The sequence below is a fragment of the Diadema antillarum genome, unplaced genomic scaffold (genome assembly GCF_040938485.1).
Source record: "Diadema antillarum isolate AM-2024a unplaced genomic scaffold, OU_Dant_1.0 seq00001834_RagTag, whole genome shotgun sequence".
Classification (NCBI taxonomy): Eukaryota; Metazoa; Echinodermata; class Echinoidea; order Diadematoida; family Diadematidae; genus Diadema; species Diadema antillarum.
The window spans coordinates 335,273-359,605 of NW_027272507.1; the positions used below are offsets into that span (position 1 = coordinate 335,273).

Below are 24,333 nucleotides of genomic sequence, written 5' to 3' on the forward strand. Positions count from 1 at the left end.
CTTAAATCTTTGGGAGAGTGTGAGCAGTTTTGCCACCATCGACAAGGCTTTCGAAGCAGCTCCCTACGAAGGATTTGGACAGCGGCCGAACTGCAGGTAAGGCAGTTGTTTTGATTCGCAAAGGAAGAACTATTACAAAGAAGCCTACAGCAGTATGTCATCAATTAACAAGTTACACATTATAGTTGGCATCCTCGAAGTGTGGACATAAATATGCCTTCTGATGACTTAAAGGAACATATATACAGGCGACTCCCATTAATAATGAACTCCTCGCAACAGACAGTTTTCTTTGGTTATATTGATATTTCGTTATAGTCAAACAATAAAGTATGTAAAGATATTTAGACAATAATTTTGGGATCTGAATTTGTACTTTGTTATAACGAGAGTTTTGTTATAACCATGTTTGTTGTAACCCGAGTGCACTGTATTTGCGTGATTCCATGATACAGAACTTATTGAGTATGCCAGCAGAGAACACAATTATTGCATTACAGCTCTACCCCAAATCATGCAGTCCTTGAGATATCTCTATCAATAATCCCTTCAACGTCTATTCATCTGGGAAGCCAAGGCTGCCCTGTAATATACAAAATGATGCACAGGTCTGAGTGCATCAGGAGGAGTTATGTGCATCAACGGTAACTAATGGAATGCTTAACAAATGAGATGAAGCCCACTGGTTCAGGCTAAATTCTATAGTTATAGCATGCACACTTTTCCGAACAATGAATAGAAAGACAAGTGCATCATCTGTTTTATAGAATGGGGGACAAATCTTTAGCAAGAAATCTGTTTTTTTTTAAATCATGTTACCTGATGGCAGATTTAGTGGATGCATTTCCCTTGGCTTGCCATAGCTACAAGCCATGCATCCTGTAACTACTAGATGCATGGTAAATTTACTTGATGCATGGTTAGTTAGCCAATGGGCATCTCTTACTGAGTGCGTGAACGCTTATATAGTGCGGGAACTCTTGCTATAAGTGTGTGATAACATGTTTACAGAGGCCATTGTCAGTGAGGCAATGTGCAACAAGTAAAAATCAACACACAGCTCTCGACCAAATAGCTCCCAAAATTTTCTAGACCCGTTCTATAAACTCTGTAAGTCTCTGGTGTAACAGTAAGAGTTCCTTTGCTGTTTGCATTTTGCACATATTTTGTGTACAGGTGGAGGACTATAGGAGAGGGGTGATACACTAATGCAATCATTTCGTGTCATCGAATTTAAATCAACAGCATTCAAAGGAAATTCAGCTTGATTGTACCCACTCTTAAATGTCACATTCTTACTCCTGAATGCATTTATACATGTGTCTGAATTTCAACCATAAGCAGTGTAATATTTTGCTCACACAATTTGAGTCTCAATGTTTACATTTAAGCCATTTCCATTTTTGCAATCCTGCACTCTCTTCTGCAGCTTACGAACACATGCAAGATTACCGATGAATTAACAAATTCATGATTTTGCTACCTGGGCATACCCAAGATGCTACAGTGATGGTCTGCAAATCATCCATTGACCTTTGACCTTTTGATCTTTGACATGTCTTAATGCAACAAATTTTGGACATCCTTCTTCCATCATCTACGGGGTGAGGATCAGTCCTGAGTGTTTTCCTTTCTTCAGGTGCGCCATCAGAAACGATGCTCAGCAGCCTCATCCAAAGACTAGCCCATCGCTATGGCGACATGAGGTGTGTGCATCATCTGTGTCATCATTAGGGGGGCAAGGTGTAGGCTGCATCATCTGGGCTTCAAGAACGTCAGGTCTTCTGGGAGATGATCGGCAAGAGCGATTCCCTGCTCCATGCACCCAGTGGCCAGTTCCTCGATGAAACCATGCCAGTAGATGACTAAGCCAGACCCAAACCTGCACAGGTAGCACATAGATAGCAAGAAAGGATGATTGTATGCACAGGCAACTACAGTACATCTTTCTTTCATATCAATTGTATGGTTATAACTAGAAATGTCGTTATGGCGACTGGTATGCCTCCGCCATAATGCATGATTCTCCTAATAGGTCTATAGTACATGTGGACAATGTGTGATTACATTTTCACAAAATTGGCGAAATTTTAAAATGACATGTTTGTCACAAATGTATTGAATGTTTACCTTCCTTGACCTATGTTTAATTGGATGAATAGGAGAGCATGTATTTGGGGATTTAAGAACTTTAACATGACTTTGACCAATTCATAAGTTTATGCACTGAGTAATTTTCAAGGTATGGAGAAAAAGCACAATTTCTGTATTGAACAGTAAATTGTTATCATTTTCATCTGGCCTTTGATTTATAAGAGAATCACTGTCAGGCAGAACATACATAAATTCAGCATGTACTAAGTTTCAAGGTAACTTGAGCCACTTCCGAGATATGGAGAAAGAATTAAGTTCAGCACTTTCACTTGATCTTTGACCTTTTGACCTTTGACCTTCTTGGCAAAAAAAAAAAAATCCCAGAGAATCTCTATTGGGTTATACATGCATACATCAAGTTTAAAAAAAAAAGAAGAAGTCCTGCTGGCATTGCACAAATATAAGGAAAATAGTAAAATTTTGAAGTATTGCCCTTGACCTTTGACCCCTGACCTTTGACCCCATGAACCCTAAATTCCCTAGATAACCATTGCCAGTCAGTAGATGCATATATATACTATGTTCCATGAAGATACCTTGAACAATTTCCAAGATACAGAGAAAAAAATGAAAATTTAACATTTTATTTGACCTTTTGACCTTTGACCTTTTGACCCCATGACCCCAAACTTTCACCAGAGAATCTTGATTGGGTAGTACATGTATACACTAAGTTTCAAGAAAATATCTTCAGGCATTGCATAGATATGGGGGAAATAGTAAAATTTTAAGCATTTGACCTCGACCTTTTGACCTTTGACCTTGAGCATGTGCACCCAAAAGTTGATAGGCACAACTTCACCCCCTAATACACATACATGCCAAGTTTCATTAGGATACCTCAAAAGGTTTTGGTAGTTACCCTGTCCACAAAATTCATTACAGACGGACGGAAGGACGGACGGACGGAAAGACGGACGGACGGACGGACGGACGGACGGAAAGACGGAAAGACGGACGGACGGACGGACGGACGGACGGACGGACGGACGACCCGAAAACATAATGCCTCCGGCACCACTTCGTGGCGGAGGCATAAAAACATCTCTCTCTCCATCCATCTATCAATACATCAATTCATAGCAACCTTACTGCCACTCCATGCAAACAGAGTATAGATTAACTTCAGGGGGATCATACCAGACATCTGGTCTTGTCTTGTTGCTTTATCAACATGATTTTTTTTAATGACATATCTTAACAATCAAACAATCAATCTACATCACTATAGGGGGTGCAAAACTAACATTGTGATACACACTGTACAGAGACTCCAACTCTCCCGTTTTCGACGGGAGATCTCCCGCCGAAAACCCATTTTTGCAAAATCTCCCGTTCTCCCGCTTGAGATTTAATTCCTCCCGTCCTGGCTCTGTGTCTCCCGTTGGAAAGGATTTCTTACTTATTGCTATCGTATGTTGAAAAAATAAGCCTTAGATAGCACCAGAGAGCATCTAGAACCCTAGGAACTTCGCGCTTCGCACGCATCAACTTAGAGTCTCCCGTTTGCTAGGGGTTTCGGGCGGGAGAATCTCCAGATCAGAAGGTGCTTGGGGTTGGAGTCTCTGACTGTACCACAAAGTTTAGAAAGGACCAAGCAATGACTTGTCACCTTTTCTACCATGAGGCACTTTTTTCTAGTTTAAATGTAAGTGACTGCCTAATTCAAAGTTTGAATTTGTGAACAAATTGCACTTTGATCTGTTCATTTCACAGGATTTTATGTATATAACCACATTTTCTCAACAACACTGTTTCAAATATATTCTACATGAGACAAGAAAGTTTTAGGTGGAATTTCAACATTCTGACCCCTTCACAAATCCCAGAAAGTTGAAGGCGACTTATTTTGGAGTCCAAAGTACATGCGACCTATTGACATACATATTTCTGCAGTTTGCCCAAAGTACAGAATACAAAAGTGAGCAAACACAAAGTAATTACATTGAAATTGGGTGGACCACAATATTTTGTTGATATGACCCAACTTTGAGGACCCATCTTTTTTGGTGTCCTCATGTTTTTTTTTTTCGAAGGAGGCACATTTCCTGCTACCAGATATGCCAGATACACTTGTTTGTTACAGCAGAATCACCTTGTGTGGGTGACTGATGTTGTTCTTTTCTAGGAATAAAAAATTCAACAACTACTATTTGCAGCTTGGAGAAAACTCTGTTGTGTGATGCAGTTTGAAAACCAGGCATTTTTTTTTCCTCCACCACATCAATATATAACCTGTCATTGCTTTTTAAATCTTTATTTCAAGGAATAACACATACAGAAGTTGCATGGGGGTGGGGGTGGAGAGTTAGGGGTGGAAGAAATGTTCAAATGAGTGCGTGCACAAACATACAATACCTCTCTCAAAGCTTAGCTTTCCTACCATACAGTCCCTCACATTTAAGTGTGCAAAACAAAAATTGATATGGAATAGCATTTTGAAATCCCCTCTCATCTACAGTCAACTTGCACAGCAGTGCACAAGGAAGAGAGAGAGAGAGCTAGATGCTTAAAAACATGACGGATCGCTTTTTCTGTCGGCGGCGAATTCGGAGCACTCTGTGGTGCGGCCTAAAAAGAGTGATGGCGTCCCAATGTTGACGGCAAATTTACGGATCAAGGAAGCTTGCGGCAAAAAGTGCAGGCAAGGCTCTGACTGACCTCTTCTTCCAGCGGGGTAAGATATCAAATTGTGCACCCATCTCGTCTTTGCGATTCCCGGTACTTCTTCGACAATCTTATGCGATGGAGAGTACCATGTATTATGCGTACGGTACATCCATCTCTAGTAATTCTGTTTCTAACTGTGAAGATCGCACAAATTATATGAGGTTGTGGTACTCTTGAGGAAACCTTATTTATGATATATGCTGGCAGCAGAAGAAATTTGGCTTCAGATATTGCGTCAAGAAAGTTTTGAACTGAACCTCATCCACTTTGTGAAAGAGAAATAATTTAAAGGTATTGTTTACCATTGGGAGCAGTGATTTAAAAAATATTCAAGTTATCACATTTGATGCATAAGTGTAGATCAGTTGTATCATAAAACATCCTGCCATATAAAAATTTTGCAATAAAGCCTAATAAATAAAGAGATATCACTATTTTTCTCGATAAATCATAACCGTAGACAGTTTATTCTAGAAACAATTCTATTATAACTATTCTATTATAACTATTGTTCATATTTTGTATATCTAACAATACTCAACACTGATTATAATGAATAACATTTTTACATTGGCTGTTCAAACAACTGATGCTTATGCTGCTTCTTGAGAAATTAGGGGAAATACAATTACAAGGACTTAAAGACAAGTATCTTTGATATCAACCTCAGAGAAAACTACTTCAACTACTACTACTACTACTACTACTACTACCACTATTACTACTACTATTACTACTACCACTACTACTACTACTACTACTACTACTACTACTACTACTACTACTACCACTACTAGCACTACTAGCACTATTACTACTATTACTACTACTAGTAGTACTACTTCCATTAATGATAACAACTATAATAGTTACAATGATGATAATGTTTATCAAATCAGCAGCAGGAGTAATGATAACCACACAAACAGAAATGGAGGACAAAGCAAGCAAAAGTCTCACGCAGCATGTCTGACCCTAATTATAAAGGAGTGTATGTGTATTGGTCTCACAGCATTACGCATTCACAATGTACAGTCAGCTCAGTGGCGGTGACGACCATCAGCGGAAAGAGTGTGGGTGGTCAGATCCATCAGAAATGGGTTCATTCTAACTTGGTTCGATCGCCAATGGATCATGTGACTTACGTGCAGCATCACATCACATTTGATAAATGATAAATGTGAAAGCAGACGCATTTTTATCTGATAACAACCTGGAAGGTGGCCAGTAGAGCACTCTGGAAACAATTGTTGGGGATATCCTTAACCGGTTGAGGATGAGTCCTAAGTATACTCGGGCACGGGTCTATGGGAAGGGCGCGTTGTTGCAAAATCAGCCCATCCTCAACGGGTTAATTTCCAATGCATTGCATGTTTTCAATATCCACTGTAAACCATTGGGCTATTTGATACAGCGACTGTGACTCTTGGAGCTCTTAATGATATCTCGCTACTCTACAGACGAAATTTGGAGGACTCTGGGAAGGTTTTATCAAAGATACGAGCGAGGGCAGCAGCTCGTGGCAATCCTACGCTGCGTAATCATACCACATGCAGATTGATACTCTTCAAATTACATCTGTGACATTCTCACTCTTGGGTTCATGAAGGAAAGAGCATAATACAGACAGAGATATAGGTAGATAAGGACAGAGAGAGAAAGACAGACACGCACACAGACAGACAAACATACATATGGATAGATAGTTAGATAGGGGAGAAAGAGAGAAACGGACAGACAGACAGATATATATATATGTATAAAACATACAGCTAGATAGTCATATGAGAGATAGAGAAAAAGAGAGAGAGAGAGAGAGAGAGACAGACAGACAGACAGATAGACTGTCAGAGAGAAAGACAATCAGTCAGATCTAGCTGAAACATTGATTAATTGATCGCGGAGCAGCACACCACATTGACTGAGGCTCATTTTCCGGGGGCTTGACTTGGGGCCAAGCGCTCCTCCTCTAATAATCAATCATGATATCTCATCAGAAGTTGACAGGTGACAAATATTTTGATTTCTACTCATTCAGCTGCATTCCAATCAGCACATTCAGCTGTTGGACATAAATACATCATATATATTTGTGTGTGTATGTGTGCATCTGTGTGAGAATTTCACATGGCCATACTGCATGCGTACACATGCTTTGTGTGTTTATTTCATATGACCTGAAGACATGACCTTATGCTCCTGCGACAATTGCTCCACTCATATTTTCTCCAAGGAGTTAAAGGGATGGTATAGTATTGGTGGAGATGAGAAATGGGCTTTTAACTTTTTGTGAGATATCAAGAAACCATATGTGAAATAGTACAGAGCATACAATTGTACGAGGAATTCAAAGTTTATTTGATGAAAATCGGTTTTGGAATGGCCGAGACATTAAAAAACAAAGTGAAACAAAGCCGTTGGAATAAAAGGTGGGACCCATCTTTTATTAATACCCGTGGTATTGCTCTGATTTGAGTATCTCAGCCATTTCAAAACCATTTTTCATCAAATAAACATTGAATTTCTCTTGGAATTGCATGCTAATTCATATTTCAAAAGAGGTTTCTCATTATCTCACCCAAAAATGTTAGAAACCTGAAGTTAGGCCTCAACCAAAACTATACAATCCCTTTAACAGGGTTAGGGTTGTGATAGGGTTTTAGGCTTAGTTTGATGTGAGGTTTAGGATTAGGGTTACTTAGGGTTATGTTTGTGGGTTGAATTTAGGTTTGGATTAGCGTGCAGATATTTTGTGGGAGCGATTGTCATAGGATCAAATGTCATGGAACCATTAGAATCATGCCTTGCATTGCAATAGATGTATAGCACAAGTTTAGCTTCCTTAGCTATTGGATAACAAGGGATGGACCCTGTAAACGCATACCACTAATATGAACATATAAACATACACTTCTTACCTACATACAAGCATAAATGCACATGCAAGTGCACACAAGGAAACATTTACACAGACACAGACACACAAACACAAGTATACATTACCAATTTTGTAGAACAGTTCAGATTATATCATTGGACATGAGTAATCTGAATCATTTCATCCACACATGTATCACCAGTATTGCGTAGTCTGGTTATAACTCAAATGACATAACTGCCAAGCAGTAACCACTACATTGTATGTGATAAAAATAAGCTGCTTCTATTTGGCTATTTGGCTGATATTCTAAACTGAAAAAAAAAAGGACAAAGAAAAATCACCATCCCCCTCCCCCCCCCAATATAATAATAATAATAATAATAGTGGCTACTTGTATAGCGCACAGGTCCACTTTTCAGTGCTCATGGCGCTTCAAAAATGAAAAGATATCATATATTTACATGCATATACATATTCAAACATTTCAATGAATAAGAAAATGGTAAACAAAACCAAATATATACCAAATAAAGAATACAACATATACCAATTAAAAATACAATATTGATCCAATATTAATGACATACAGCAATTACAGTCCTCAGTATGAAAGGAACAGATAAGTTTTAAGTTTGGATATGTAGCCAATCCAGAGAAGAGACCTCTAAAAAGACACTACAGCACTCTACAGCTCTGCGACAATAAATAATCATCACGCATCAAATTGTTATTTATTCATTTATTGCTTATTTCTTATATCTGCTTGCACTTATGAAAATTGTGTACTGTTCACCTAACAGTAATCTACATTTTTACATAGGTAGATATACTTCCATAAATTCTCTTTTGTGATGGCATGCACCCCCCCCCCAAAAAAAAAGAAAAAAAAGTTCAATAAATTAGAAAATCACTCAAAGAATGCAGACCTCCGCCAAGCCAGCAGCTCATTTCCACCCTTACATGCATGCAATTTCCCAATAGAGAAGCCTTTTGTATGTCATCAGCTTCCAGCTGTGAGGTGCGTAGCCCCAGCAAAACACCCTTAACTGTATGTAAACCTCCGGTACGTGCAGCTTAAACTCCCAAGTTCATTGCCCTATATGCCAACAGACCAAAAACCCTTCAAAAATCCATAAAAATTCCTTGATCACTACCAAAATTTATTCATCTGTTCATTGAGTCACTATCGACTTTTCCTGTAAGTTTCATTCAAATCCGTTTGTAACTTTCTGAGTTATTTTGCGCACAGACAAACCAACGCCAATGAAAACATAACCTCCTTCCTTGGCGGAGTTAGTAAATACTGCAACACGAGGAATGTTCATGTGCATTTTAATTTCGCGAATTTATTGACAGCCAAGATTCGTGAAATTAAAATGCACACGAAATTTCTTGTCTACACTATAGGCATTGAATGTTAGAGGCAACTCGCGAAACTTTCATGCCGCGAAAAAGGTCGTCAGCTCCAATTTGCGCAAAATTTCATGCCGCGAAAATATCATGTTTTACAGTAGCATCTCCATCTTGGATGCAAACATTCATGGCATCATCAACCAACCTACCTGTTGGCGTAGCTGAGGTACTGGTCCTTGAGGTAGTTCTCATGGCTGAACTTGTCACCAAACGAGGCCTTGCTCTCGATCCAGTTGATGATGTGTCCATTCCAAGCTGGTAAGAAAAGACACCAGACGCTCCACTTTTCAATTTAATTTAATTCAAGTTTTAAAAAGTTCTGTTTTTCCTATTGTGACGACAACTGTTCCTACATCACATAATTTTCTTTCTGCTATTGTAGTTCATGATGAATTTTGTCACCTCATGGTTTCTCCTATGTTTGCCTGTTAACACTCTACTTACTTATTGTGTTTTTGAAATTGACCATGCTCTATCCTGCATTGCATTTTCAGCACCAATTTATTGGGATACAGTGCTTTTCAAATACTCAATATTTATCATAAAATTTGTAATACACATTCTTTTTGTTAAACCATAACAAACATCTTCTTCTTGAATTATTGCAGTGGCTTTATTTGTGATAAACTTGAACTCTATGCTACACAAAAGAGACAAGAAAGTACAATTTTTTTTCTTTATTTATTTTTTTTTGAACAATTAGTCATTTTCAATGGTGAGACAGCCCTTTCTGGAGAATTCTGAAAAATGATGGAATTGACAGACTGAAAAATAAAAAGCTGCCTGACATATGGACAAGCATCACGTCCTTCAATCTGGACTCTTTCTTGTTTGAAGTTCTTTCTGAACACTTACCGACTGGAACCTCCAGTTTAGTGTCTGGTGTCTTATCATAGCCCTTTTTCCTCATGTCATCTTCCTCTGCAAAGGAGAATCAAAAGCAGTTACAAAGCTTATTTGACTTCAGGCAGTGTATGATAAATGTTAAGACTGTACATGAACCGTGACAGCACTATCCCGTCCCTCTAAAAAAAAACAAAAAAAATCAATAACAAAATAAAATAATACAGATTTATAAAGGATAAACAATTAAACTGTCATCATAAATTCAAAACAGGAAATGACATCCACAAATATCAGTATCACTTCTGCACCCACAACATTTAAAAAGGAACATCCTCAACATTGTTGCTTTGCTGGAAATGCTTCGCTGGAAACAGACCTTCCAACATTTCTAACCTGAAATATAGGAATGATTTGGCTCAAAAGTAGGAAAGAAAGAGCAGATCCCATAGGACTGTGTAGTAGAATTTTAAAGAAAAATAGGAAACTCCTATTGAACAAGAGCTGGGAATGGTCAAAATTCAGACTCTTTCCTCCAAATTAAGAATGGTTGGGAGGTCTGTGGAAAGAACCACTTTGTTGCTGTCACAAAGTAGACTTCAGTAGTTGCTTCTCCATTTTCACTGGGACTGCACAGAATTTCCTTTTCATCGTACACAGCTAACTGTGTAAATTTTATTGTCAAAGTGTTACGAACAATTCTCGGTACCGCCAATACCTAGGTGCTGTGCACAGAGCAGTGTTTCAGATGCATTATGGGAAAGCTCAGGGGACAAACTTGCTCTGGTTTTGGCTGCATGTGCACTCCGGTCACATTCCATCTTTATTCAGGGTTATTGTTTGTTGAAGATTTCTTTGCTTTCCATCATGTGACCAGCACATTGAAGCCTTGCGGTACTGAACCATGTCTCTAGTGACCGCAGATCAGTAAAATTGTGAAATTTTAGACTCTTATTTAGTTAAATTCTACGCAAAGAAAAAAGCAGCAACGAAAGAGAAGCAGACAAAAATGACATTGAATTGTTTGGGAACTAAGACATGTGCAAGACAACCGGAAGCGACAACGGCACCGAGGAATCCCAAAGTGCATCTGTGACAGGGCTTTTTAGCATGCGCAGAAGTTTTCTGCGCATTGGTGATACCGTGAATTAACGTAAATGGCAGTTTGACATGTTGGGTCTGAGAGAGTTGGAGCACTATGCATACTGAATAAACTGAACACAGCTGTTATCAAAGGAATTCTCATCACTAGAGGGCAGCATTCAAACTTCAAACTGAGCACTGTTGAATCACAATGAATATCAGATACAGATACAGCACAGCCAAATGTACGCTTGATATTTGCTCTAAGCCAGACATGACAGTGATACAGTCAAACCTGTTTACAACAGCCGCTCAAAGGAAACATAAGGTGTGGTCGTTATAAGACAGGTAGTTGTTGTAGACAGATATTACATACAAAAAGTAACAATTTGTGCTCTTTTGTTTTGTTTTTGTTGCAAGTCCTCCAGTGGAAACAAAATCTGTGGACAATTGTCACATTAGGCAAGTGGTGGTTCTGAACACATTTTCTTTGAAGGAATTTCCAAGTGGTGGCTATGAGTTTGTGAAGCATATAATACGGTAAATTCTCCCCTACGTTTTCTCCTATCTTTGCCAATGCATGAGTAACATATAAATTGCTCAGGAAATGCAAAGAGACTCACTACTTCACCAGATCAGGAATGGGAACAAAAAATACTTACGCAGAAAAGATATATTTCTTTCTTTCAAGAGCTGCACCAAAAGAAATTCATATTCATTTCCAACAGAGCTGGAATAACAAAAAAAAAAAGCTGGTCAAGGAAAACATACTGAATTGTATAAGATGATTGTACACATGCTGCAAGCAAATTGTTTCAAATGAATCCTACTGACACAACTGATGATTGATAACTTTATGACATTACTTTTTTTCTAAAACTAAAAATTATTTTAACGAGTCACAAGCATTTTTTATATAATTTAGTGGTGAATTAATTTTATGGAAACAGAGCTTTTTCATTTAGAAAGAGGAGGGGACAGTGCAGTACCTTTATTGCAAAATATATATGATAGCAGTCTGTGGGCCATAGATAATGATCAATTTAAATGGATTGGATCAAATAAATTGACTTTGACATAAGGCATACTGTACCCATGCCATATATTTCATGAGGTTCTTATTTTCGCGAATCTCGCAGGCCAGATGCTATTCGCAAATTTAACAACATGCGAAAATACTAACTATGATCCCGACCATGCATACATAAATTTCTCAGTTGAATACTGTATCGCAAATTCAACACTTGCAAATTTGTCGGGAAGTCCCAATTCGCGAAAAATTAGACTCAATAAATATATGGCGCATACAGTATACACAATAAGCAGTTGGCAAATATAATTGAAAAGAAGGGAAAGAGAGGAAAAAGTATTCTTTTAATGAGACAGTCATTATAATCTCTATTTTCTGTCCCATGCATTCATTTCAACTCTACTTCGGAAAGAGTGCAAACAGATGTTTCAGAGAGGCAAAGTATGTGGTAGCCATAAAGTGTATGATACAGACACAAATAGCAAAGTATGTACTGTACTGTAATGGTAAACCCTACAGGAGGAGTAGCTTTTCAGTCACCCGATATCAAGGGGGCATTTCGTGAAGGAACTTGTCGGATAAAATGTCCGACAAGTCAATTATATCCGACAAGTTTTGAGAAATCAGTCAATCAGAGGAAAGAATTTCTCAAAACTTGTCGGATATAATTGACTTGTCAGATATTTTATCCGACAAGTTCCTTCATGAAATGCCCCCCTGAATCTGCTACCATGAAAAAAAAAAAAAAAAGGTGCGTAGACAAGGATACTGCTTGATACCCTCAGCATATGGTCCATATGTCAAATCCTGCAATGTGCACTGTAATGGAAGAAAGTCATAACTCATAAAGTCAAGAGAGAGAGAGAGGAGGTTAAAGCAAATAACCATCCACTGTGAGGGAGATGGTACAATCTAACATAACTGAGGCGAATGGCAGATTGTATCCATTGCCGGAGAAATAGGAGATTATTATTTGCTTTATATCCCACATTGACTGACAAACTTGAGATTTGATTTTTTTAAAAAATTGCAGATTTGTATTTGATAATCATGCTGAATATCACAACAATGGCAGTACAACCGTGGTCCACAGTATGACTGAGACATTCTTACGCATTCAACTGCATACAGAGCACAGATTCATTTGGTTTTTTTTTTAAGTGGAGGCTTTAATAGGAGCTGAAACATATGTTGTATATCTCATTGTTTCTTTTTAAATAATAGTCATCCATAAAGAGTGTTTTTAGCATCTGAATTTGATTGATTTGCAATTCTTTTTTCCTCTTTTGGGGTGAATAGAAAATCTGAAATCTCGGCAAATAAAACACTTCAATCCTCTGAAAAAATTGCATACATACATAATATATTTTATTGTATTATATATGCTTCTAACAGGAAAACAAAGCAAAAGCGAAGAATATGAGGGCAAAATGCCATTTCATCTGCTGGATCTGGACTTACAATCTGCACTTGGTAGGCCAGCACTGGATCTGCTATTAGATACGGCTCTCTTAGTAACTGGGTGACCACTGACTTGGGTACTGGAAGACAATCAAAAATAAACACATAGAATGAATAGACAGCTGAGATACAATGTACAAATTGCAATGTATGACTTCTGCAACAGAAACTGGCAGTGACATTAAATTGCCATTCACACTGACGACCAAAAAGATACTACTACTACTACTACTACTACTACTACTACTACTACTACTACTACTACTACTACTACTACTACTACTACTACTACTACTACTACTACTACTACTACTACTACTACTACTACTACTACTACTACTACTACTACTACTACTACTACAACTACTACAAATGATGATGGTGATTATTATTGTCTTTATCATTGTTATTATCATAATTAACACTGCTTATATAGCACATAACACAAAGTGTATATGTCCCTATATGCTCATGAAAAGGAAAGATTATACAAGAACACACAATTTCAGTTACAATGATGCTGAGTTTCTGGTTTTTTTTTTAAACTGCAAAATACTGCATTTTCAAGTTAACGGGTAATAATGAGTGTATGCTTTGCATCGCATTATCTATAATATATCTCGATATAATCTACAGAAACAAGAGGACAACACACTTCACACCCGCTGCGTCATTACTCATTAATTTGCATAACACATGAGCTTTGAAGGGGATATTTTCAGATTAAAGGGCTCATCAGTGGAAAGTAGGCTGTCCATAAAAAGCATCGTAAAGGGTCTGGCTTTTAGACATCAGTCAACATTTTCCCTACAAAGGGAATTCTTTTTCTGTCATTTGCCATTTAGAAGTCCCACTTATCTAAATATAATTTTGAAATTCAGGAAGGTGCAATCTGAAAGAGTAATACGAAGACACTACTACGTGTTGTGGATCGTAAAATACAATTAAATCTGACATCTGTTTAACTGAATTCCTCATTGTATTTCAGGAAAAGCAAGTTTGTTTTTATCGTCTAACTACATTATAGTGTAAGAATCATTTATTCAAAATGCCATTTATTGTATCCTACTTAGTGTATCGTACTTGGTGCCAAGACGAAATATGCCATTTCAGGTATGTGACGCCTGTATGATGCCTCTTAAGGGTGCAAGTATAATGTGCCATAATACGCTATTTAGGATCCATATGTGAGGTGTTTGGATGCAGTTGGGTGGCTGATTTTGTCTGACAGCAACCTTCCCCCCCCCCCCCCCAGCACTACTAGCTCGTTGCCGTCATATGTTTGTTTTTAAAGAAGACATTACATTTTCACATTACCTTCTTGATTAGAGACTTGCCCCTGCAATCCTTCTACAATAATCCTGGCTATCATAACAGGAGGGAGATGGGCCTAAATAATACAAAGAAAAAGTACATGTTGAAATGAGATAAGACAGTAATCTACGCAATAATCCTACAATTTATATTCATTCCATCTTTCTATTGAAGTTTTTAGCCATTTGAAGATTGGTCCATCGGATGAAAAATAAATGTGTAATTCCATGAGCAATTTACAATACTCATGGCCAATGTTAGATCATCTTTTAAGTTTACCTGTTGTCATACTGATGATAATGTCAATGCCATTTTAACAACTGACATCTGAAAGCCACAGATTTATATCTCATGGATACACCAAACATGAAACATAATAAATACTTTTCAAAGTGCACTTGAAACTTTTCAGTGATACCTATAGTGTATTATCAATGTCATCAAGGAGTATGTGTCATGTGTGTGTAAAATGACATGTGTGAGGTCTTACCTCTTTGGCAATTTCTGCTAGTATGGGTGCAGTTGGGTTCCCAGCAACTCTAGCTTGGTACCTATGTATGAAATAAAAAAATAGATCCATAAACTTCAAAATTTAGCTTCAAATACCAAAGTCTGCATAAGAATTACAAACATGCTGTGACGTGAAACAATTTAATCAAGAAATGGCAAATTACAAACATGCTGTGACGTGAAACAATTAAATACTTGTGGAGCCATCACTGGTTCAAACAGCCAGTGCAATGTTATAAGCCATTTACAGGCACATACATTTAATTTGCGCTAAGGTGCATTCCTTTACAGAAATTAATTTTAGCTGAATTATTGTGAGACATGTCTTCCAATACCTGTGATCAATTTTGATGCACAAAAAGATGGTGTATGCCAAAATTTACATGAAACATTTTTTTCTTAAAGTAGACACAAAGGATGCTGATTTAAGCTTCTCCTTAGCTTTGAAAACAAGAAGAAAAAACAAACTAATGACTGGGATCTACGAGATGTTTCTTAATCTATTGTGTTTTACAGTCAATCAAGATATGTTAAATCTGATTTCATCTATTCATATAAATGGTTATGATGTAAAACCTGGGGTGAAACTTGTAAACTGTCACATATTTCTGCATTTTCCCAAATTCCACAAATATTTGTACCACTAACCATAAATATACCTCAAAGTATGGAATCTATTCCTTGAATATCCTTGCCCTTGTGTTTGATAACATGAGGCGGATATGTTTCTCAAAACTTCTTTTAGTTTCCTTAAATGCTGCATTAATGCATAAGGACTTGCAGTTCCATCCATTTTAAAATCTTCAAATTTTCATGTAAATGATACAAAATATGTAATTACAACTAATTGTGATGTAATATTCACTAGTAGATGCATCACTTTGAATAAGATGACAGTTTGTTTCAGTTCAAGATCCTTTACATTATTTTTCAAATCACTGATTTCCAGAAACTAACAAATAATAGAACAAAATTGAATCGAACAGTAGGGACAACAAAACAACAAAAACAAACAGATTTTGTGCGTATCTTTATATACTCACATTTGGACATAATAGGCAATCATATCAGGACTGTTGTGGTGGTGTAATGTCTGCCTTGTGATCATCTGTGTATCATATGTGAAAATATGACAAAGTTAGTGTGTACTTGCTAGAAGCTACACAATCAAGGGACCTTGTACTCACCAATACGCACATGTGCGTTGGGGGGAGGGGGAATGGAACAAAATAATTTGACATGGCAGGATACAGTACAAAATATACAAATGTTACCTGTCTGGTACACAAAGAAAGCCCCGCTCAAGAAACATATCGAGGACATAACAGGGCTCGACACTAACGGTGGCCCGGGGCCACCAAAAACGCACGTCGGGCCACCAAAATATCAGAAAGGAAGATTTTGGTGACCCGATTGGGCCACCAAAAAAGTCGGATGTTTGCCTTTAATTTTGGAAATGAACGGCGGGAACAATTGGCTCCGTAAGAAGCTGAAATATATGTCAATATTTGCTTTTTATTTTAGAAATGAATAACGGTAATATTCGACTCCGTATGATACTAAAATAAATGTCGGATGTTTGCTTATACTTTTGGAAATGATTAACGGTAACATTCAGCTCTGTACGGTGCTAGATTTAATGTCAGATATTTGATGTTGCTTTCGGAAATGAATAGGGATATCATTCGGCTCCGCGGCTGGAATGAATGTCGAATGTTTGCTTTGACATTCGGAAGTGAATAATAATAATATTCAACTCTGTAAGATGATAAAATAAATGCCGGATGTTTGCTTTTACGTTCGAAAGTAAATAGCAATAACATTCAGCTTCGGAAGATGCTAAAATAAACGTCGAATGATCCCTTTGACGTTCGGAAATGAATAACACTAATATTCAACTCCGTACGATGATTAAATAAAATAATGTTGGATCTTTGCTCTTACTTTTGAAAGTAAATAGCAATAACACTCGGCTCCAGAAGATGGCAAAATAAATGTCAGATTGTTGCTTTTACGTTTGGAAGTGAATACCAGTAACACTCTGCTCCATACGATGCTAAAATAAATGTCGTATATTTGCTTTTACATTTCGAAATGAATAGCAGTAACATTCAGCTGCGTTTGATGGTAAAATAAATGTCTGATGTCTGCCTTGACGTTTAAAAATGAAAAACAATAACATTCAGCTCCGTATGATGCTAGAATAATTGTCAGATGATTCATTCACTTTCGGAAGTGGACAGCAGTAACATTCGGCTCCGTACGATGATAAAATAAATGCCGGATGTTTGCATATAAATTTGGAAATGAATAACAGATTGTTACTTTTACATTATTTGGAAATGATTAACGGTTTCAGTCGGTTCAGTTAGATGCTGAAATGAAATGCTCCCACTTTCTCATTTCAAACGGAAGTTTTGACCACGAAAATAGCATAAATTTCAATATAATCTATAAGCCTATTTGCTAAATCTTAGAACTCAGAATAACGGTAAGATGATTGAATTTTCTATTCACTAGTGTTGGACATGGGTACCTGTATTACTTCAGTAATGCTTAATATTTATGTTTCTATGTTTAGTAGGACCGATTTAGTTTTTTCATGTTTTTCTTGATTTTTTTTCGGGCCACCAAAATATACAAATTCATGACTTTGGTGGCCCGATCGGGCCACCAAAAATAAAAGTTAGTGTCGAGCCCTGCATAAGTAGTTCTGTTTTAACAGAGCCTTTCAAACCAGAGTTACTGTGACAACATCCGGGCAATCTGTTTCTACCCTGCCTGTTAAAATGGCTCCCGCAAATTTTGCTTGGACATTGTGGTAGACTTTTGCTAAATTCTACCCTGGCCAGCTAGGGTAATTATCCCGACACTACCCCGACAACCCTTCTGTTAAAACACTCTCGTGGCAACATTCTCTCGATACACTCAACATGCATGCTGATAGTCCAAACAGAATGACACACCGCTTGCCGATCACATGCATGGATTGTAACCACACCCCCCTTTGTGCATGAATAGGTAGGATGTTATGGAAACCTACTTGGAGAAGGTTTTCAGTGTGTCTGTAAAATGATACCTCTTACTCTCTCCTGCATTTTTACTGTCCAACATCGAGGAATTTTTATCTCAGGACATTGTCCAGACTTTGTTGGGATATGGTCTGTTAAAATAGGGCTGTATACTCATAATACTCTCTCAAGTTGTTTTATGAATATAACTCTAATCTAAAATTTGTGCTTCACAGTTAACCCATTGAAGACTAGTCCCAAGTATACTTGGGCAGGCGTCTATTGGAGATGTGTGCTAAAGAAAATCAGTTCGTCCTCAGTGGGTTAATTATAGTCATGAAGGTATGTGCAGCCCAGTGCATTGAGCTGTGTTATGAATACAAAAATTATCAAATTGAGTAGATACATTTTTGTACAATGCATATCTTGTTAGATAAATTTTACTTGAATTTGACAATTCTTCTAAATAATTACATCACAGTATTAGCAACATATAGAATCTGCTTGACAATGCCTGTATAATGGCATACCATAGGACAGGTAATACAAAGCTAGTAATAAACAAAAACAGACTTGATTACTTTTCTACCGGGTTGGTTAACTGGGACATTATGATGAGATATTAAAATGTGTTTTAAAGATAATAAAAAGTTTTGGTACCTCAAAAGTTTCCTTGAATTTCCTTGTCTTAGTTTGTGTTTCAGGTTAAAGTACCTTTCATATAACTAACACTGTGAGACTTACTCGCCCCAAAGTGCTCTCATGTCTTAGTAATCATGCAATTAACTGCGACCAGCAGCCCCATACGCATAGCGTAATCGGGCTTCGCATTGTAGCATTCAGGATCATGACAGATTTAGTATCGCAGGATAAATGTCAACTTAAAATCCCAAAAATTCTTCAATTTGAAGACTTACCAATTAAGGTGAAGTATTGAAAACAGGCTTCGGGCAACGTTTGGTTCTTCCTATAGTCCCTTTCTGTTCGAATTGATGACTGAATAAGACTCGGCCGAGAGGACCTTGGGAGAGCTACCTGTACACTGAATACTACAGCCAGTGCATGTGAACACATCACATGCGCACAAATTTCAAATCCATCAATGGATCAAGATGTTTGTGTGCACATGCGCTGGCCGTAGTAGTCAGTGTATGTAGCTCTCCCAAGGTCCTCTCGACCGAGTCACATTCAGTCATCAATTCGAAAAGAAAGGGACTATTGGCAGAACCAAACGTTGTTAACGATACTAATTCTGTCATGATCCTGAATGCTACAATGCGAAGCCCCATTACGCTATGCGTATGGGGCTGCTGGTCGCAGTTAGCTATGCGTACAATGGGCTGCACGCTGCTGGTCGCAGTCAGTGGTTTCGTACAATATTCATCGACGCTGTACGGCGACGGCTCTGGTACGAAACCATTATTGCATGATTATTAAGACATTAGGAACTTTGGGGCGAGTAATTCTCACAGACAACGTACTTTAACGTGAAACACAAACCAAGACAAGGAAATTCAGGGAAACTTTTGAGGTACCAAAACTTTTTATTATCTTTAAATTCTGAATGAAGCACAAAGGCTCATCTAAGGACATAGCAAAAGGGGGGCAGTTCTAAGAAAAATAATATCTTAACAAAAATTTTCACATTAAAACTGAATGAATATTTCATCTCAGTCGTGTGCAAACAGTCAATTATGCAATCAAAGCTTGGTACATCATAGGAATGTACCACATACACTGATCAGATGCCTGGCAATTTGTAAGTACATGTATAGCTCTCTGACTTCAATTACCTGAAAATGCTGGGAGTAGATGCTAACCAGTGACGCATGTGACACACTGAGGAATGAAAATAGGGAACAAAAAAAAAAAAAAAATGATTTCCAGGTAATGCTCTGCTATTTGTACATTAGTAAACTTGTTTATGTGTATGTGAAGTACAGCAAAGTGTTTCAGTTCATCTCACCTTGCCTACTACTGTAAAAGTGGAAATGTCCGCGGTGTTGAAATTTTCGCGTATTTTGCGCTAACCAGAAACTTGCCCACAAAAAAAAAATGATTTCCAGGTAATGCTCTGCTATTTGTACATTAGTAAACTTGTTTAAGTGTGTGTGAAGTACAGCAAAGTGTTTCAGTTCATCTCACCTTGCCTACTACTGTAAAGGTGGAAATGTCCGCGGTGTTGAAATTTTCGCATATTTCGCGCAACCAGAAACTTACCCCAAAATAAAAGCACAAGAATATTTTTGCTTGCCATATGTTCCCGTACTTACTGTCTTGATTCAGCGAAATTAAAAACACGCGACACTCTCCTTACCTGGCCGAGCGCGAAAAAATTAGTCGCACAAAAATATCCACTTTTACAGTAACAGAGACTCCAACCTCAAGCACCTTCTGATTTGGAGATTCTCCCACATGAACCCCTAGCAAATGGGAGACTCCAACTTGATGTGCGTGAAGTCCCTTGGGTCATTAGGGTTCTAGATGCTCTCTCATGCTATCTCACGCTTATTTTTCAACATAAGATGGCACTAAGCAAGTAATAATTCAATGATTAAAGTCATATATTTTGGCTTAATAAAACTTCACTTCATATATCATATGCAGATGCTATTCATGCATGCATATGAAATTGACTGGCATCTACAAAACCATACAAGCAGGAGACACAGAGACAGGGCGGGAGAAATTTAATCTCAATCCGAAGAATGGGAGATTTCGCGAAAATGGGCTTTCAGCAGGAGATCTCCTGTCGAAAGTGAGAAAGTTGGAGTCTCTGTACTAAATACAGGGTTAGACGAATTTTGCATAAGCTATTATATAGCTTATACAATGTACATTATACTTCTAAAAGTATTATTACGAAGTAAGTGTCATACTATCAAACAAAAAGCCAAAAAAAAAAAAATGCAGATCCATGACAAAGGCACATGTTGATCATTTCAAACTACTCACCAGTCTTTCTCATCAAATTGACACTATTAAGCATTAAACATAGCTGCTGTGCAAAACAAAACAAAACAAAACAAAACAAAACAAAACAAAGCAAAGCATTCAAATGCATAAATCGATGTACTACCAACTTACTTTGGAAATTTAGACTGAATCTGCTGAAGAGATTCTGCTGTTCCATCGCATGCTCCATCTGTAAGACTCTCTAAAATTTCATAATATTCTGCTACTTTCATTGTGTTCCATTCAGGGTAGTTACTGGCTCAACGCAATCCAGTCAAGGCACCATTTAATCTGGAAAAAGAAAAAAAACAGACAGTTTAAGACACAGCAGTGATACTAAGAATATGATTTTTCACCAATCAGTAAATCTGACAGTTTAAAATCAAATTTTATCTTATAAATATTATCATAGCCAAAGATACAGGTGTACATGTACCTACAGCAGCCTAGAAGCAATCTCTACAATCTTAAAAGGCGTAAACTAAGACAATAAACAGTAAAAATTTACAACAGTTTTATCAATTTCAGTTGGCCATTCAGCCATTTAGTAAATGTGATACACTCATCAGTACGGTATGCAAATAACGCATAGGTCTGAGTGCATCAGTCGGAATTGTGTGCATAAGGTAACTATGGAATGCTAGGTTTAGGCTAAATTCCATAGTTACCGCACACACACTATATTCCGACTGATGTACAAAAAGACATGTGCGTCATCTGTGTTATAGAATGGGCGATTTTCTTGCCAAAAATCCATTTTCTGTCACGTTACCCGATGACCATTTTACTGGATGCATTTTCTTTTGGCTTGCCATAGACGAGAGCCCAAAAATCATGCATCCAGTATTTACTGGATGCATGATTTTTCTCAAAACCATGCATCCAGTAATTACTGGATGCATGATTTTTTAGCCAATAGGCATCTTGTACTGAGTGCACAAACACTTGCTTAGTGCGCGAACCTCTGTTACACGTGCGCGTACTCTTGCTACAAGTGCGCGATAACATGTTTATCACTGTGACTCAGCATGCGGGCAGTAAAAAAATCAACACAGGATTCTCGCCACTCATTCTATAATATACATGTATCAATGATGCATGGGTCTGAGTGCATCAGTAGGAATTGTGTGCATAAAGGTAACTATGGAATGCTTAATCCACAAGGAGAAGCAGAGTAGGTTTAGGCTGAATTCTATTACTTACTACACAGAATACTAGAGTATGTACATGCATATTATTCCTACTGACTTACAAAAAGACACATATGTACTGCATTCGCTTTCAAGAAGAAGATGACAAATTTTGCCCAAAACCCATTAAATTGTTTTAATCCTTTTTTTTGGCTAGCCATAGATATTAGATGAAACCTCAGGAATTATTGATGCATGATTTTATTTATTTTTTTTCTACTGATGCATGGCTAGTCTAGCCACCTTTTGTCAAGTGCGCGAATGCTTGCCAAGTCCACAAACTCTTTGTTACAAGTACACATAACAATCTCATGTTTACTGTGTCTATCGCCAGTGATCAAGCATGATGCATGCTGCCTGTAAAAATTGATCTTACCACGAATACATCTAAATTTACATGGTTCTCGACCATGACCAATGAGACTGCAGGATTCTCTCAACCTAATCTAGAATCTATACTATAGACCTTTATGTTCAATTGCGTGGAGTTTTAGATCTATTTTTAGAAAATATTGCCTGCCAATGGTTTATTGGTAAAACCATAAATATGATCAGATTGACAGATGAATTTCTTTATTGATGCAGTGAACTTGCTCTGCGCCGAGTCTGAGAATGTCAACCTAATCTATTAGGACTAAATTTAGGAGGGTTTAGGGGAGTGCATATTTCATCTGGATAACCTTGCCATGCCAATGTCATTATGATTTATGTTGTTGCATACATGCATGGTGACATCTAGACAGAAAGATCCGTCTGTCCAGAGTCTTCTTTTATTTTTTTGATGTTATCGCTCTCCTCTGTAGACATTGTGAGGAGGGGATTCCGTGAAGCCAGACGCAGTCTCCGCGGAACATATCCCCAACGACCAGATAAGTTACTGACCGATCTTTCGGTCAAGGCCAAGGTGACATCCAATTTCTAAATAGGACATGATTTTATTTAGATGGAATCTATAAATCTAATTAAATTTATGGCCATGTGCATCATCACATGGGTCCGGGCAGGCGCAGGCTAACTATGTATATGATTAATACACAGCCCTGTCTAACTTTTCTATACTGTCACTGACACTGGATACACTGCACTGCTAAACTGCGACAACGCGAACTGTGTACAAGGAGCGCACCGGGAGCTGTTGTTACACTGCAGTGACTGCTCATGCACTGGTGACTGCTCATGCACTGGTAACTGCGACGCCCAACGGCTGGCGGACCTCGGCCGGGTTACGCTACCTACCACGCGAACCGAAGATAGTAACTTTTATTATTTAAGCCACGTAAATTTACTAGTAAGTGAAATGTTTCGCCTTGCTATGCAAAACCCATCTTACCTAGCCTTTTTTAGTGTAGTGGTAGACCACCTAACTGTTACGTTAGAAGTGCTTGCTTGGCTTGGGTTTGGGCTTGAACTTTTCACTTTCAGAATTCTGACACGTCCATATACGACGACCACGGGGATATGCATCCGAGGAAAACTTGGCTTTACATTCAGACACCTTCAATGTTTTTCACACAGTTGTTTTGTTGCAGCCCTATGGTTTTAGGTGTTGAATGCGCCCTTCACATGCCAACACGCAAAAAACAATCTAGAAGATCCCCTGAAAAAAGTCTAAGATAATAACATTGTACAGTACTATTTTAGCTTGACTAATTATATTTCAAATTTTATGATTGTTTCAATATTTTATTTTTAAAAAAAAATTATTTATACAACAAAATAAAATATTTAAACGAAAAAAAAGTCACATAAAAGGACAAAAAAATTAAATATATAAATTTTCACAGAAATACCCAGCCCTATCTAAATTGGCACGATTGT

General features: G+C 37.7%; 1 protein-coding gene across 1 annotated transcript; it reads right to left on the bottom strand.

Moving 5' to 3' along the window:
• Positions 1-1,652: 1,652 nt before the first annotated feature.
• Positions 1,653-23,962, bottom strand: LOC139712645 (CDAN1-interacting nuclease 1-like). Its single transcript, XM_071624453.1, has 12 exons — positions 23,846-23,962; positions 21,458-21,616; positions 20,164-20,209; positions 16,403-16,467; positions 15,340-15,400; positions 14,853-14,925; positions 13,536-13,615; positions 12,844-12,893; positions 11,707-11,774; positions 9,974-10,039; positions 9,268-9,373; positions 1,653-1,882 (listed from the first exon to the last, which is right to left on the bottom strand). Exons 2-12 carry the CDS (start codon positions 21,556-21,558, stop codon positions 1,756-1,758), a joined length of 843 nt encoding a protein of 280 aa, XP_071480554.1. The 5' UTR covers positions 21,559-21,616; positions 23,846-23,962; the 3' UTR covers positions 1,653-1,755.
• Between the last annotated feature and the right edge of the window lie 371 nt (positions 23,963-24,333).